Source organism: Cetorhinus maximus, chromosome 3 (assembly GCF_964194155.1).
Source record: "Cetorhinus maximus chromosome 3, sCetMax3.hap1.1, whole genome shotgun sequence".
NCBI lineage: Eukaryota > Metazoa > Chordata > Chondrichthyes > Lamniformes > Cetorhinidae > Cetorhinus > Cetorhinus maximus.
The window spans coordinates 85,379,831-85,397,666 of NC_135881.1; the positions used below are offsets into that span (position 1 = coordinate 85,379,831).

At 43.5% G+C, this 17,836-nt stretch overlaps 1 protein-coding gene across 4 annotated transcripts in view; it reads left to right on the top strand.

Annotated features, from left to right (window-relative positions):
* The window catches only part of cobl (cordon-bleu WH2 repeat protein), a 536,382-nt gene that overhangs the window by 254,077 nt on the left and 264,469 nt on the right, over positions 1-17,836 (top strand). For all 4 annotated transcript variants that reach the window (XM_078538619.1, XM_078538620.1, XM_078538621.1 and 1 more), the window contains one exon: positions 11,351-11,445. In XM_078538619.1, the coding sequence (XP_078394745.1) occupies positions 11,351-11,445 (95 nt within the window). The remainder of the gene's footprint in view (positions 1-11,350; positions 11,446-17,836) is intronic.

Sequence of the window (17,836 nt, forward strand, 5' to 3'; positions counted from 1 at the left end):
ACTCACAATATCCAGGGAAGTCCAGGATAGAGATGCAAAGTAAGGAGCTTCCTGGGAAAATAACTGCCCAGGGGTCATCTTGAAACAGCCTACTATAATCTAGTTAGTAGTAGTCAAGAATGCTTCAACAGGTGTGTCTTCTGCCTGATAAATACCCAACTTTTAGACAGCCAAAAGCCTTATAGCAGGAGAAGACCTAGATTTCCAAAACAAATTCTGCTACTTAAGCATGAAGTGATAGGAATTCATGGAGAAACTAGGAATGGATAAAAAAAGTGGTTGAAGGGTAGGAAGCAGTAGGTAATTCCGAGGGGAGGAACATCATGATGGACCAATGACTGAATAATGTGACCCTGGGATCAGTGTCAAAACTCCTACTGTTTATAATTTACATTCATGAACTAGATTCAGAAGCTTGACGCAATCTGGTTAAAGTCACAAATCAAACAAAGAACGAAGGGCAGCTGAATCTTCAAACACAACCAAACACCTACAAAATGAGTAAGTGGGAAAACCTGTGGTAAATTAAATTTGCTTTGTATAAATAATTGCACGTTGACAGATAAAAATAGGCAACATACATACTCTATATGAATAGTGCTAAAATTACCAGGGGTGAAGTTGAGGAAAACTAGAAATGGTAACAGTTTACTGTGCAGCAATAACAAATTAAACAAACAGAATGCTGAACTGTACAGCAAGAACAGTTTGTACATGTAATATGATATTCTGTTGAAATTGAACAGTGTCCTTGACAGATTGCAGTTTCAATACTGCTTCCATTTACGTTCACTGAGACACAAGAGAGATTTTCGGCGCTTGGAAGTGACGGTGAGCCAAGAGGTTAATCACTAGTATTGAATTATAAGGGTAGACTGGAGAAGCTTGTGCTTGTTTGCCTTGAAAGGAGATGAAAACGGATTTGCTAGAAGTGTACATAATAGTATAGGAAAGAATATTCGTAAAACTGGGCTGAATTTTACAAGCCCTCTGGAAATGGGGTGAATGGCAGTGGAAGGAGTTGGGAGGGGAGCCCGATGCCTTCTTGCTGGCACCAGTGGTGCGAACCTCAGCGAACCTGGCTGTCCACCAGACAGTCAATTATGCTAATTAAGTGCCCGATTAAGGGCCACTTACCACCCCTGCCAGCATTTTGCTGGCATTGGGAAACCCTGGCAGCTTCCCTGTGGGTTCCTGGAGTTGGGGAGCCTCCTTTATGACTGCTCGATGGCCTACTAGGAGATCTCCCTGCAGCAATGGTTGGCCCTGAGGCTACAGCACCCCCTGCACACCACCGCCACCCCCCTCAAAAAAAAATCAGTAGGGCCTACCTGTCTCACCCTGGCACCATATATAAACAAAATTTCCTTGTCTTCAAGAGCCCTCAGCATGGAGGCACCCTCGTCCTCCTGTAGCAGCACCTGTAGTCATCTCAATGGTGGTGCTGCCAAAGCTGCCAGGCTCTCGGCCCTCAGCTTGGGGTCCGGCGTGTGGTTGGGTCCCGCTTTTGGTCCTGGTGGTGGGGCTTCTTACGTCTTGATGAAGTCCAGCCCTCTATCTGAATGCAACCTATGATAGTAAGGTCCTAGAGGCGTATTTTCAAACAGACAAAAGGCAAATTTAGAACAATGACAAGACGTCATTCAGCCAAAGATGATCCACCTGTAAAATAGGCTAACAAACAGGATGGTAGAATTTTTTGATTGAGAATGTGAGTTGGCCTTACTGCTGGAAATTAATTTTGTGAACTACAGCTTGCAATTGTGCAACAGTAATAGAAACACTGGTCTGGATTTTATGGGCCAGCATGGTCCCATCCACCCCAGGCTAAAATGTCGGGGGAGTGAGGGCTGCGGGGAGCCTGTCCAGGCAAAGAGCGAAGTGAATTTAAAGGCCATTTTGCCATTAATATACTGGAGGAGGGACTTCCCTCAGGGACAGGAAGTCCTGACACAGAGTTGTGGACAATCAGAAGGTGGCAGCTGTCAAGTAACGGCAGCATCACTAGGAGCAGTGGCCACTGCTGGTACTGCACTCGGGGTTGAGGAGGCAAGCTGCGCTGGATCATGACTTTGTAAGTGTTTGGGGCTTTCACTGGGTGCCAAGCTGGCAGGCCCTGGTGAGAGGGTTTGAGAGGCCACAGGAAGAGGGGAACCTGGTGGGTCAGGGTGGAGGGTAGGGTGGGGGGGTTGGTGGAGCAGTAACCCCTTGGAGGAGGCCCTCAATGGGCCTTAATGTTAAGGAGGGACCCCACCCATATGCCACTAGCACGTGCAGGGAATCATGCCAGGCTGGGTGCTTGGTATGGACCTCTCCTGCCGCTGTTTAAATCCCGGTGGCAGTGGGATGAGGCTCTTAATTCGGCATTAATTGGCTGAGCAGGCCGCCCAACATGCTGATAAAATGCTGAGGGGGCAGGGGTGGGTGCCCCGCTGCCTTCAAACCCATCTGTGGGGGAGCATATAATCAAGCCCGCTGAAATCTGAGAGTTATAGGGAACATATATCAAACAAAGTCAAAAATAGACAGTAATGGCAGTATTACATAATAGGAACAGAAGTAGATCAGTCAGCCCTTTTATCCTGTTCCACCATTGCAAGGAACATAAAAGTGGACTGTAAAAGCTTCTATAAGTATGTAAAAAGAAAAAGATTAGTGACAACAAATGTAGGTCTCTTATAGTCCGCGACAGGAGAATTTACAATGGAGAACAAGAACATGGCAGAGCAATTAAACAACTACTTTAGTTCTTCCTTCATGGAAGAAGACACAAATAACTTAGCAGAAATACGAGGGAACCAAGGGTTTAGTGAGAAGGAAGACTTGAAGGAAATTAGTATTAGGTAAAAACTAGTTCTGGAGAAATTAATGGGACCAAAAACTGAAAAATCCCTGGGGCCTGATAATCTACATCGCAGGATAGCAAAGGAGGTAGCCATGGAAATAGTGGATGCGTTGGTTGTCACCTTACAAAATTCTATAGATTTTGTAATAGTCCCGGCAGATTGGAGGATGGCAAATGTAACTCCGCTATTTAAAAAAGGAGGGAGGGAGAAAACAGGGAATTACAGACCGTTAGCCTAACATCAGTCATAGGGAAAATGCTAGAGTCTATTGTAAAGGATGTGATAACAGGACACTTAGTAAATATCAATGGGTCTAGACAAAGTCAACATGGATTTATGAAAAGGAAATCATGTTTGACAAACCTAGTGCAGTTTTTTTGAGGACGTAACTAGTAGAATAGATGAGGGAGAACCAGTGGATGTGGTGTATTTGGATTTTCAGAAAGTTTTTGATAAAGTCCCATCTAAGAGGTTAGTGTGCAAAATTAAAGCAGATGGGATTGGGGGTAATATGTTGGCATGGATTGGGAATTGGTTAGCAGACAGGAAACAGAGAGTAGGAATAAATGGGTCTTTTTCAGAATGGCAGGTGATGACCAGTGGGTGACTGTAGAGATCAATGCATGGGCCCCAGATATTCGCAATATATGTCAATGATTTGGATGAGGGAACCAAATGTAGTACTTCCAAGTTTGCTGACAACACAAAACTAGTTGGGAATGTGAGTGGTGAGGAGGATGTTCAGAGGCTTCAAGGCGATTGAGACAAGTTGAGCGAGTGGGCAACTACATGGTAGATGCAGTATAACATGGATAAGTGTGAAGTTAGCCACTTCAGTAGGAAAAACAGAATGGCAGAGTATCGCTCAAATGGTGATAGATTGGGAAATGTTGATGTACAAAGGAACCTGGGTGACCTTGTACACCAGTCACTGAAAGAAGCATGCAGGTGCAGCAGGCAGCTAAGAAGGCAAATGGTATGTTGACCTTCATTGTAAGAGGATTTGAGTACAGGAGAAAGGATGTTATACTGCAGCTGTACAGGGCCTTGGTGATACCACATCTGGAGTATTGTGTGCAGTTTTGTCTCCTTACCTAAGAAAGGATATACTTGCCAGAGAGAGAATGCAGCGAAGGTTCACCAGACTGGTTCCTGGGATGCCAAGATTGTCGTATGAGGAGAGATTGTGTCGACTAGGCCTGTATTCACTGGAGTTTAGAGGAATGAGAGAGGATCTCATTGAAATGTATAAAATTCTGACAGGGCTGGACAGACTGGATGCAGGAATGATGTTTTCTCTAGAACAAGGGGTCACAGTCTCGGGATACGGGGTAGGCCATTTAGGACTGAGATGAGGGGAAACGTCTTCACTCAGACGCTGGTGAACCTGTGGAATTCTCTACCACAGAAGGCTGTAGAGGCCAAGTCACTGAATATATTTAAGAGGAAAATAGATACATTTCTAGACATTAAAGGAGTCAAGGGATGTGGGGAGAGAGTGGGGGGATGGTGTTGAGATGGAGGATCAGCCATGATCATACTGAATGGTGGAGCAGGCTCAAAGAGCTTAATGGCCAACACCTGCTACTATTTTCTATGTTTCTATTCAGTTGATCTGTATTTCAACTTGTTATGATCCTTGGCCAGACCCCCAAATTGTTGTTCAGATCCAGTTAGGGACCAATAACATTTTGTTTAAAGCATACAAAGTTTGAGATTCAACACACTTACCAAGTGATAAAGCCATAAGATTCCACAGGATTTGGACAAACAAAAATAAACTTTACCATACAAGGTTAAAAAGATAAAACAATTTATCCTATATCCTGACATTCAGGGTTAATATGAGGTACATGTGAATTAAAGGCAAACTGTGGTCGAACACACCGCACTGCACAATAAATGACAAATACGCCCAAGACAGAATCCACATATTTCTCAACAGCCCACCCAGATGCCAGCAAACACTGTGAGTCAACCATTCTCATTGAGACTTTGACTCTCTCATGAGGAATTCCAGTCTTCACCTTCAAAGATCTAACCTGGGAATTCTCTCCAAAGGTTGCTCCAACTCAGACGGCATCAACAGTGGCCCACCTCACAGGGTTTCAGTCTGATTTCCCAAGATTCTGTTCCCCTGGATGCACTCAAGCACCAACTCAAAAGCACAACTTCAGCCCTTCAGCTGTGCTGAGCAGAACACTACTGCTGTAAAGGAGTACCTTTGCTCCACAGCCTACACCAAAGAGTCACCAACCTTCAGCTGTCTTTTTGGATCTTCAGTGCTTCCCCTGAGTTCCCTTCACTGAAAGTCTGCTACCTGCAGCACTTAACTTTTTTGGAGCCTGATTCTCTGCTTTTTTTACCTTAACTTAACTGGGATCCCTCTCTGTCCCTTGTCTCTGTCCCCTACCTGTGGGCTTCCTTTTGGGACCTCTCCCTGTCCCCTCTCCCTGTCCCTTGCCTAGGACAATAGTCTTCCATGGCACTCCAATGCCAGTCACCTGACCTGGGTTTTTGCACCATTTTTCTTCTCTACGTCAGCGCGCTGGGCCTGTCTTCATCCCAAAGAGCTTACTCAGGAACTGGGCATGTGCAGCCTCTCCTGGTCTCCGCATGCACGAAAGGTCTGAGGTTTGTCTGGAGTTGCAGTTCCCGGCCTCCGCCCTCAACACGAAGGTAAGTTTGGTTTTCATAACAAGCTCCATTTATTGACTTTTTCTCCAAGGCAGTTAATACTTTTTACCCAATAAAAATCTATCTTATGCTTGAACATGTCGATTGACCTAGCACCCATAGCCTTTTGAGGGATCAAGTTTCAGATTTCCACAGCTCTTTGTGTGGAAAAAGTTTCTTACTCAGTTCACTCCTAAATGTCCTAGCTCTAATCTTAAGAGTATCCCCTCCTCATTTCTGGATTAACACAACAGAGAAAATAACTTCTTTGGATTTACCATATTGAATTCTTTATCATTGTAATTCAAACAGTCCTTAACCATCTAAACTCAAGAAATTACCCACCGTGTTTATGAAACTGAAGTAATAATTTATGCTTAAAGCCTGGTGTAATTCTGCTGAGTCTGCCTTCTGAAATAATCGAGTGCCATTTGCTAAATAATGCAGTAACAATGCTACAATACAATCACAGATGCAGCACTGCAGCCATTATTTCTCCAAAGTATTATAAGCAGGGTAAAAGTAGCAGAATAAGTGAAATCTTATAGTACATGGGGGACTGAATGGATTCATTTTGATGTAATGTTCTCGTGAGCAGAGGCAAGTGAGTCAAAGGCATGTTGCCCCGACTATCTGAAAAGGAGTTTGAAGAATTCCCAAAAGAGTAGTCAAAGGAAGAAACATTGAAGGGAATTTGAATGCCCAAAAACAGGAAGGATTTGGGTTGGCTGGTATATAAAAATTCTTAAAAGCTCAAACCCAAACCCAACCTCGAACCTACTCACTTCGGGTTTTAGTGGAAGCAAGCTGGGATCATGGGGTGTTGGGCATGGAACCAACCTGTTCTTAGGAGTCGGGTTGCTTACTTGAATGGTTTTATTGAGGCTGAATGCCTCAGATTTTATCACTCTTCCAGGTTTAACCCTGGCCTGCTGGGTTTCCCAAACCTGGTGAAATCTAACAGCTAAAAGGTGAGGACTACTGTGGAATGCCTTCCCAACACTACTTGTGGATGAAAAGGAGCAGAAGTGCTTCCCCCCAGCCCTCCCAAACCAACCTATTTCCTTTCCCATGATTGGATCACTCCTGTGATATCACCAAACCTCCATGAGGACTGACCTCCCCTCAATCAATCACCAACCCCTTCCCAAGACCCCACCTCAGCCTCCAACGCTTGCTGCAATCACCCCTCAACATTACAAGTCACACTCGATCAACCCCCTCCCCAAAACCTCACCACCGTTCCTTTGCAATATCTCCTCCAATACTAGGAAACCTATCTGCTCTTGGGCTGTGGCCTCTTTTCCACTCTTCCCTGCTAGACAGGGATTCAGGGGTTCCAGCAGGGAGCCACTTGGAAAACAAACACCATGAGCAGAATTTTACGGCCCCGTTTCGCCGGGGATGGGGCTGTAAAATGCGGTGAGACATTCTAAACTTCATTGGCTTTGGCGGGAACATAAAATCCCGCTGCTGTAAAATTTCGGCCCATGTGTGTTTGGGGAAACCTGGACTTCCGAATTTCTCAACTAGAGCTCCTTCCGCAATAAAGATCGGGGCAATGGAGTGGGTTATTTGATTGAGTCACATGATGGATTTGATTCCTCTGAGTGCCGCTGACCAACATGTCTGAACTCAGGGCAAGTACATAAAATATATTTTTTAAAATGCTGGCTCCTTCGCTCTTCTCAGTTATAGTATGGGTGTGAAGTGTGTGTATTTTTTGTGGCCTGATTTTATTCTACTTAATACCTGTGCTACCAAATGCTTTTTTTTAGTCCTGTTTTAAAACTTATTTTAGAATTAATTTAACTTTGGCACGATCACTTATATTCAGAATTTGAAGTACATGTGGAGTGAATCATATTATTAAACATGTATAATGGCAGCAGCCAGATGCATTCCTATCTCCCAGGATTGCCAGACACTGGAGTCTGGATTTTCGCTTCTGAGGCGGGTAGCTCAAGTCAGTAAATTTCCCACCTCGCTGCATCTTGGTAGTGAGGTCTCTGAATGACGGGATCTTCATTCCGGGGAGAGGGTTGCAGCATAGAGTTGGGCCTGCTGCCCCTGGAAGCAGACCTGAGGCAGCCACAGGGGCAACCAAGTGTCAAGGTGGGCTTGTTAAAAGGCCTGCCTCAGTTCTCAGGGACTTTGTCCCAGTTGTTTGGTTACATTTTAGGCCCTCTAGCCCTCACCCCCTCAACACCTCAGCATCCCCGCACCCACTTCCCATACCACCTCTGTGCCTTCATGCCATCTCAATGCCAACTCAACCAGGCTTGCCTGAGAGCCCAGACCCATAAAAGGATTATGTGAGTGGGAGCTTGTTCACACAGTTGGAGAGAATTGTTGATTTTGCTTGACTGACACTTTTATGTGGTTGTAATAAGTTGATTTTTCATGTACTCACAAGTTAGTTTAATACTCTGAACTTCTAATATAAATGATTGAGTCAAAGGGGGGAATCATCCCAGATTTGCACTAAGCGTGGTTGCGGGTGGGAAAGACAGCATTTTATTCACTGGCTACAATAGTGGCTTTTCACACAGTGTCATCCCAAGCTCGCCACATTAATTATGCATTCCCAGCATACACACTGTTGCGATGGTGGGCAGGCTCTAATTTGCCTGCCGAGCTCAGTGCTTCCAGCCCAGGACTGATGCAAAGAAGGCATGGCCCCAAAAAGCAAGAAGACTGCAGCCCTTGAGTGCCTTTTGGATGCCATGGAGGCCCGCTGTGATGTCCTCTACCACCGCTCTGGCTGCAGGAGGGGCAGCAACATTATCACTCCGGCTTGGTAAGCGATGGCAGTGGTGATCAGTGCCAGTGCTGCACAGAAGAGGTTGGCCATCTGTTATGGCACAGCGGATGGTAAATGCCGAGGTGCTCAAATCCCAGAGGGAAACTTGAAACAGCTGCTACAACTGTTTTGCAATTTGTATTTTATTTCGAGATGCGTGTAGTAATAAGTCCACTGAGGCTTACAGGGTTTTTACAAAACTAAATTAAACATTTATTAACAGAAGAAAAGATACATAGGTCGACAAATTACTACTATAGTAACTCCTAAATCCCCTAATTAATCTGGCTCCCAGTTATACCTCCGTTAAGGCAACAGTAAAACAAATAGAATTAAACAGACCAGGCAAAGCACACAATATCCTGGACAGTGATATTTAAAGTGAGTTTTCTTAGCTTCGGTTCCTATAGACAGCAACTTGATGCACAGAGGCTGGAGGCTTTTCACACTTGTGTTAGATCTGAGAATGCCTTCCCCCTTACACATAACCTCATCTCCTTTATACATGTTTCTCCCTTTTTTATGTAAATTCCATTGTTCCAATATGTCTTTGCAACTTTATTTTCCTCATAATATAAATTTTTCATAGTGCTCATATTATCAGTAACCTTTGGGAAAAATAAACACACTGTTTGGCTTAGCTTCTTATGGCTAGGTGTAGCATCTTACCATCTCTTTGAAATTCAAACTAACCTAATTTATCTAAAAATGCAAATGTCCCTCACACTTCACATTCTAAAACTTCAGCCATGTTTACGTATTTAGCATTTCAAACCTAGCTTCCCATTTGACAACTCAAAAGTTCCAGACCTGCTGCCTCCAATTCATTTAAATCCTCCACACACACACATCCACACAGAGAAACTAATCCAATCCCCACTATTAACCTACCTTTACAATGAATCACAATAATATTATGAAAATTATTATATTTTTATGACACCATCCAATGCAAACAGAGGATGAATGATCTCATCCGTGCAGCCAGAGTACAGCAACCATCTCATCACTCTAAACTCACACCCTCAAACCCATCGCACATTGACTGGCATCTCACTCACTGCTAGCACAAGGGACATTACTACCCATTCTCACACACATATCCTCACATGTCCATCTGGCCTCATCCGCTCTGGAGGCTGCGTCCTCAGCCCTCACCATCTTGCAGCCACTTACACAGATCAACATGTGTCCCCACACACACCCTGGGATACCCTCGTTCCCCGTACAGCCCTCATCCTGCAGTCTCTTTCTTTGCCTGAGGCCACTTCTCCCCCTTCCCCAAGAAAGCCCTGCAACCATTGAAAAGCCACCCACATATGGCTGATCTGGTAGGTAGAGACCAGCCCCTGAGTTCCCCTATAAGTGACATGGTGCTGTCTGTGAAGCATGGTACTGATGACTGCAAACACTGACCGAAGCAAGGTAGGCAAACAAACCTTGAAGGCCCAAGCAAAGTGTAGCCTGCGAAATGCACACCTTTTATATGCTGTTGTGAAACACGTTGGTGTGTTTTCCTGCCGAAGTGGGCAGACAATCCAGCTGGGGGGGCAGGGGGGTGGGATGAGTCCGGCGGGCTGACCTTATAATGATATGCTGATGTATTACAATGAGGTTCCCAACATCCGATGGTGGGGAACGGCACAAACTGGTTTCATGATGTCGTGAAACCAATTTTTGTCCTTCTCGTCATATTGTCCGTTCAGACCACTGAACATGCCCTTCGCCAGCGGGCATGGAAAATCCCGGCCAAAGTTAATTAAATTCTAAAATAAATTTTACAATGTGGCTTAAAAAAGCATTTGGTAGGACAGATATTAAGTAGAAATAAAACCTGGCCTCAAAAATATTGTTTAATCAATATCTCAATGTTTATTTGCACAAGGTTAAGAAGTGTGAAGTGCTTAAAGTTTTTGTTATTGATACGTTAGTGGTCTGTTTGATTGACACTTTTATAGGGTTGTAGGAACACCAGATTATTCAAAGAATTAGGAACGGATTTTTTTTCTAAGCAATTTCCTTCATGCCACTGTTACTGTAGGGTTCATTGGATTTGTACATGGTGTATACTGAGTGAATGGCTGGCCATGAGTTGACATGGAGTGGGTGGGGGGCATGAGTTGACATTACGTTGGCATATGGCTATAAGGGGCCAAGGGGGTGGGTGCGGGCATGAGTTGGCCTGGGGGAGCATGGGTTAGACCTTTTGAACTTAGCTTTCAAATGGTACTCGAATCCAGATGATGGTTCATGACTTCTCTGAGATTCATGAACCATGAATTATGGGGGAGCTGGTCCAAAAATAGAGGGGGGCTAGGAGGTGCCTACCCCAGCAATGGAGCCAGCCAGGCTGGGAGTGCAGGACGCAGGCTCGCTACCCACACCCTTATCCTGTGCCAATGAAATTGGGGGTGCTGGGAATCCCAGAATCAGACCCTGCCCACCATTTTTACATGGTTCCAGAGTCATTCAGCCCCTGAAAAAATCTGGGCCTGGATCTTCTCATTTTAATTAGTTGGGATTTTTAAATTCGTGGCTGGGTTGTGAGTCTGCATTACACAGAAGGCCCTGTATTTTGTCCCCATGGAGGGGATGAAGAAAATTAATGTTGGTAGCTTTATCAGTCTGAAATCCTGCCTCCTTTCAGTCCATTATGAAGGCAGTAAACATAGTCCTTAACCAGAATGTTGGATTTTTCCTTTGTTATTGATTTGATGATGGGAAGTACTTAAACAGAAGAAAATTTTAAAAAGGAAGGGAACAAAAAGGGCAAAGCTTGTACTTAAGGCTGTTGCACAATTCACATGAAATGCCACTTCAAATTATCAAATGCTCTTTGTGCAGATTCAAACGCTTGTGTGCGTTTTTTGACTTTGAATGCAAAGTATTACTAACATCTGTATGTATAAGATTTGTTCCAATAAACTGCTGCACAGTTGGAAACCTTCCTCTGCATACAGACATTTTAGCTGAACTAAATGATGAATTGGTGAAGTCAAAATTTAATTGACATTTATTTTTACAGAGTTGAGTCAAAGTGCTTTAACTATCACTGACATGAATGAAAAGGAGGAAAAAGGGCTATTGGGCTTCTTCAAGCTTGGCAAAAAGAAAACAAAGGTATGTATGAAGTTTTTCAAGTCTACCATTCCTGTGTTAGTAAAATACTCTTGAGCAGTTCGTCCTACCTTGAATATACCTATTGTATTGTTGATTTGGTTTGACAATGAATCCCCGCTGTTGTACTTTCCTACTCGTCAGACAAAATGATGCTGGTAAGTATGAAGTAACCATAACATGATGACGACAATTCACACTGATAATTATTTAAGGTGACCATCTGTCATTAAGGTCACAATAATTGCTCGTGTAATTCGATGATCATTATATCCATTTAAAGGGAGCTCCAAAGGCAGTATTAACTCTCTCACTGGCAAAATCAGGATGCTACCAGACAGAAGGAATAATCCCAAATTTATTTTCTTCACAAATCCCATCCTTTATCTTTTCTCCCTGTCCAACCAACCTCATTTGTGACAGCAGGTCTGAGTAACTTATGGATTTCTTCTGTAAAGCCATCCCCTCTCTGATCCACCCTACAACAGTTGCATTTCTAGCCCTCGTGAACTTCATTTTCTTGAACCCCAGTAACCACCCTCTACTTCTCCTTTTGACCACTCAGTTACTTCTCCTTAGGTTAACGATTGTCAACCTGTCATTTTTTCGGGCATTCTTTCTCTCCCCATTAAAACGGCTGTCATCACACTCTCCATTAAAATATGACCCTCAACCCTTTAAAATACTGCTCCATGTCTATTCTTCCCTGCTCCACGTCTATTCTTCCCTTCCTCTGTAAGGTCTTTGAATGCACCATTATTGTCCAGTTCCATGACCGCCACAGTCTGTTTACAATCAATAAAAATCTGGAATTAAAAGTCTAATGATGACCATGAAACCATTGTCGATTGTCATAAAAATCCATCTGGTTCACTAATGCCCTTTAGGGAAGGAAATCTGTTATCCTTTCCTGGTCTGACTCACACCAGTGGTTGACTCTTAAATTCCCTCTGAAACGGCCTAGAAAGTAGCTGGGAAAAACCACTAGAAAATCAATAAGGATACCTAGACCACATGGACTGCAGTGGTTCAAGAAAGCAGTTCACCATCACCTTCTCAAGGGCAATTAGGGATGGGCAATAAATGCTGGCCTAGTCAATGATGGCCACATTCCATAAATTAACTTCTAAAAAATCAATGTTAACTGCATATGGCATGTTCTTCTTCCTCATGATCAATTTACTTTATCTTGTATCCCTCTCCATGCCATCACATAATCATGGACAGAATTTTCAGGTTGTCGGGCGGCATGGCGAGCGGGCCAGCGAGCAGCCGGGAAACATCCCACCGCCTGCAATCAGCCCCTGACAGCGATTTCACACTGGCTGGCCAATTAATGGACAGCCAGAGTGAAAGGTGTGCTGATAGCCTCAGCGCTGCTGGGATGGGGGCAGGAGGAGGGTGAGCGCATAGTCTGCGCATGCGCCAGGATGTGCTCACTGAAAGCTCCCCGAAGGCAGGGACCTTCCTGGGAGCTGAAGTATTTTAAACCAGTGACTAAAGATTTTAAAAATCCAGAAAAAAATGTCCACACAGTGGACTCACTCATCTTAAAAAATTCTGTCCAAAAATTTTTATTTTTTTAATTTAATTACGGAAACCTCATCCTGCTCATGGTGAGGTTTCCTAAAAAATCCAAAGGCCGCCTGGCCGATTTGCCCACCCACCAATCGTAAGGTTGGACAGGCAGCAAAAAATAGCACTTAATTAATACTTTAATGGCCTTAATAGGCCTCTTAATTGTTGGCAGGCGTGCTGCTGACTCCCGCGCGTGCCCGCCGACTGAAATATCGTGCGCTATTTTATGCCCGATCGGGTCGGGCATGCACCCGCCCACAGGACGTTCTGCCCCCATGATTTAATTCCTTCCAGAAACAATGTAATCAGTTCAATTGCGGCAGTTCAAGAAGGTGGCTCACCACCACCTTTTCAAAGACAGATAGGTATTGGCAATAAATGCTGGCCTTGCTAGTGATGCACATGTCCCATGAACAAATTTTAAAAAGTATCCCTTCTTCAGTGACTTCCCTCCCATGCCTGAATGATCACTTGGCATGTGGGCTCCATCCTAATCTCTCTCCTGTTGATCATCCATTTGTTTTCCTTTGGGGAAATCATCTGTGAACATAGGGTCAAAATCTATATGTGCGCCAATGTTACCTCTTCCTGCACTGTGCTTGACTTTAACCACTGTACCGTTTTGGCTCCACATGGAGAAGCTGGACCTTTCTTCTGTTCAAGAGTGAAGTTATCCTGTTTGACTCCCACCAGAAACTTTGTACCATGATCGACAACAACAATTTGCATTTATATAGCAATCTTAACATAACATCACGAAGCACATATCAAGAACAAGATCAATAAAAGCTTGGTCAATGAGGTAGGTTTTAAGGAGCATCTTAAAGGAGGAGAGTAAAGTAGAAAGGCTGAGATGTATAGGAAGGGAATTCCAAAGTTTGGCTAATTTTAAATTACATTTTTAATTAACTTTTAGTTAGGAATTAGTCACCACTCTCAAGCCTTTTTTCAACTACTTACTCAGACTGAGTCCAACAACCTCATAGTCCTCTTCGGTTCTGAATACAGCTTCAAATTCACTGGCCCACACCCATCCAGTTCACCACCATGACCACTTACATTGCGCCTTTAACATAGAAATTTATCCCAAGGCACTTCACAGAGACATATTCAGACAAGAATGAGTACTAAGCTAATAGGATGGATGACCAAAAACTTGGTCAAAAGGGCATTTTATAGGGGTCTTAAAGGACAAGAGGGAGCTGGGAAGCCTAAGAAGTTTGGAGAGGGATTTCCAGTGCCCAAAGTCTAAATGGCTGATAGTACAGTCACCAATGATGCACCAAAATGAGCAAGGATACACAAGAGACCAAAATCTGGAGACTGGAAAGTTGGTGGGGTAAAAATTGAATGGCTGGAGGTAGTTAGAAATGACAAAAGAAACGCCATGAAGGGATTTAATCCTGAGGATGAGAATCTTAAATTTGAGGCTTTGGGAGACCAGGAGTTATGGTGAGAGGCTGAGCAAATTGGACCTATGCTCTTTGGAGCTTATAAAGTTGAGAGGTACTCTCATTGATACATCCAGACTCTCAAGGGGCTTGACAGGGCACTGAGAGATTTATTTCCTCTGGCTGGGGAATCTAGAACATGGGGCATATTCTCAGCCTAAGAGATCAATTATTTAAGACTGAGATGGAAAGAAACTTTTTGACAGAAAGGGTTGTGAATCTTTGGAATTCTCTATCCCAGAGGGTTGTAAATATCTCCATCATTGAATGTGTTCAAGGCTGGGATTGATAGATTTTTGATCTTGGAGTTGAGGGACATGGGAAGTGGGCAGGAAAGTGGAGTTGAGGCCATGATTGTATTGAATGCTGAAGCAGACTCAACGGGCCATATGGTCTATTCCTGCTCCTATTTCTTATGTTCTTCTCAGTGTCAGCAAGGACAGGAGTGGTGGATTAGTCAGACAGAATATGGTTAGAAGAGTTTTGGATGAGCTGAAATTTACGAATGGTGAAAATGGGAACCTGGCAGTAGAACATTGAAATAGTAGAGTCTGCAGATCACAAAAGCGGGAATCAAACTTTCAACAGACACTGGCAGAGGCAGAGGACAGGGAAGGAGACAATTTTTGTGACAGAGAGGAAATGGAGTTGGGAGTTCAGCCAGGGGTGTACCAGGTTATGAATAGTCTAGTTCAATTTAACTGGGGAGGGCATTGGAATCCTTGACAGGGTACTGAGTTTGCGGTAGAGGCCAATTATAACAGAGGAAATTAGGAACGTAAGAAGAGGCCATTTAGGCCCTCAAGCATGTTCTGCCATTCAGTGGCTGATTTCACCATTCAGTTTCATCACGGTTGATCTGTAACATAACTCCATATACCCACCTCTGCCCCAAGTCTCTTAATAGCTTTGATTAACAGAAGTCTAACAATTGACTTAGCAAGATGGATGTTGGACAAGCTGTCACAGGACAGAGCTAGTGGAGGATTTAGGAGAGGTGGTGGTGAGGATCTTGTCAGCATACATATTGTAGTTGAGCTCATGTCTTCAGATGATGTCAGCAAGAATAGATCCTTATAAATGGATTTCAGAGATAATGGTGTGGAGTAGGATGAGAAGCTATTGTTGGAGATGGTCTGAGTATGATCAATTGGTAAGAGTGAAACCAAGTGATGGTAGTCACAATGAGATGGACATCGGAATTTTCTTGCTAACGAAGGAGAGGTGTTGCAGGAGGATGGTGTGTTAGATGATGTCAGTAGCTGTAGAAAACTTGAGGAGGTCTTGCTCACAGTCACAGAAGATTCATTTGTGACTTTGATTAGCACTATTTGGCTTTAAAGTTGGGTTTCTTGAGAAGGGATTAAAGATGGTGGTTTTTAAAAGGAGGGGCACATTATCTGAGGAGAAGTAACCACTTACAATATCAGGAAGTGTCAGAGTCAGGATAAGAATTTGGGGGATTAGCAATTTAATGGGAAAGGGATCAAAGAAACAAATGGTGGGTCTCATGGACAAGATGAGCTTGAAGAAGAGAGATTAAGTAGAGCCAGATGCGGGAAAAGGGCTAGGGTGGATGGAAACCTGGTGTGGGATTTGGCTTGGGGACATCAACAGAAACCACTGAGTAGATGGTCTCAAGTTTGTTGACCACATCTATGACCTTCTTGCATTTGTTGGGAGTGAGGGTGAATGGGTCAGCGGGAGATAGGTATAAGGAGATTGTTAGCAGTGCAAGAAAGAAGCCAAGTGTTGTCTTCGGTCTCCAGTATGATATGGAGTCGTGAAGATGAGAGTGAGGCCTCATAGTGCTGTAGTTCTGCCGAAGGGCCATGGAGGCTCGAAACATTGACTGATTTCTTCTCCGCCGATGCTGCCAGACTTGCTGAGTTTTTCCAGGTAATTCTGTTTTTGTTTTGTTTTGGATTTCCAGCATCCGCAGTAGCTTTTAGCTTTTTGTTTTTATCTCATAGTGCTTGATGTGGGCATAGAACTGGACTGTAGCAATCCAAGAAGGCAGCTCACCACCACTTTCTCAAGGGCGATTACGGATGGGCAATAAATGCTGGCCTTGTGACGCTCAAATCCTTTGAAAGAATAAAAAAAAAACCTAGAGCGCAGAAAGAGACCATTCAGCCTATTGAATCTGTGCTGCCTGTACAAAAGAGCTATCCAATTAGTCTCCTAGGCCTGCTCTTTCCCCATAGCCCTGGAATTTTTATTCTTTGTGGACTTATCCAATTCCTTTATGAAAGTTACAATTGAGTTTGCTTCCATCACCCTTTCAGGCAGTGCATTCTAGATCATAACAATTTGCTGCATAAAACAAAAATCTCCTCCACCCTCTTCTGGTTCTTTTGCAAATTACTATAAATCAGTGTGCCCTGATTACTGAGCAACCCTAGAGGATCCAATATAGAGAAGAAACCAGATGAAAATTATCACGTTATTGTCTGTGGGATTTTGCTGTGCTGCATTTCCTGCATTACAACAGTGACTAAACTTCAAAAGTACTTCATTGAGTGTAAAGAGCTTTGGGATGTTGGGTGGTCATGAAAGGTTATCTGTAAATGCCAAGTCTTTCGTGCTTTCTTATCAATCAGAACACCCATTCAGAATATTTCCCTAAACTGCTTATCATATGATAATATTGCTGAAGGAACAGAAAGTCTAGTTTCTTGGAGTGTTTTCATGCAGAACTTCTGTTATGCATAAGTAGGATTGTTGTTGTATACACAAGAATAATATTTTTTCAGAATTAACTTTTCATTCATACAAATCTTGGGTAGAGAAATACAATTTAAAAGATTGTTGCTGTTCTTGAGCCTTTGCCTTATAGTGAGCTGGGGGAAGCACTTCTCCTGGCTAACAAGCAGTGCTATAATGGCACTTACCTGTTGGATTAGGCCCTTTACCTGCCAGGTTTCCTGAAGCTCAGGAAACCCAGCCTAAATTCATTAAAATTAAAAGTTAAATTAAATTGGAGACACGCAATCTTTGTCAAATACTTTAGTCACTGAGAGCGAGTTGGTCACTCACCTACCGCCTACTTTGGTTAAAACTGGAAGGGAGCGGCTAGGGTCAGCCTGCTCATTTGTTTTTATTTTTAACACCGTCACCTCCGTACTTTCACTGGATGGTTAAGATTACCCCCATAGTGTGAGTATTAAGTAGGCGCAACCACTCAAAGACACTGAAAGCCGGTAGCTAGATGAGTTTCATGGCATTCAGCTGGGCTAGACTGGGATATGGATCCCTGAGGCAAAGCACTAGTTTTTATCTCAATTCAACATCCAAGGCCCTTGATCTGCAACTTTATTTACTGTATCACAATATTTAATTACTTTTTCCATTTTTAACCCTCT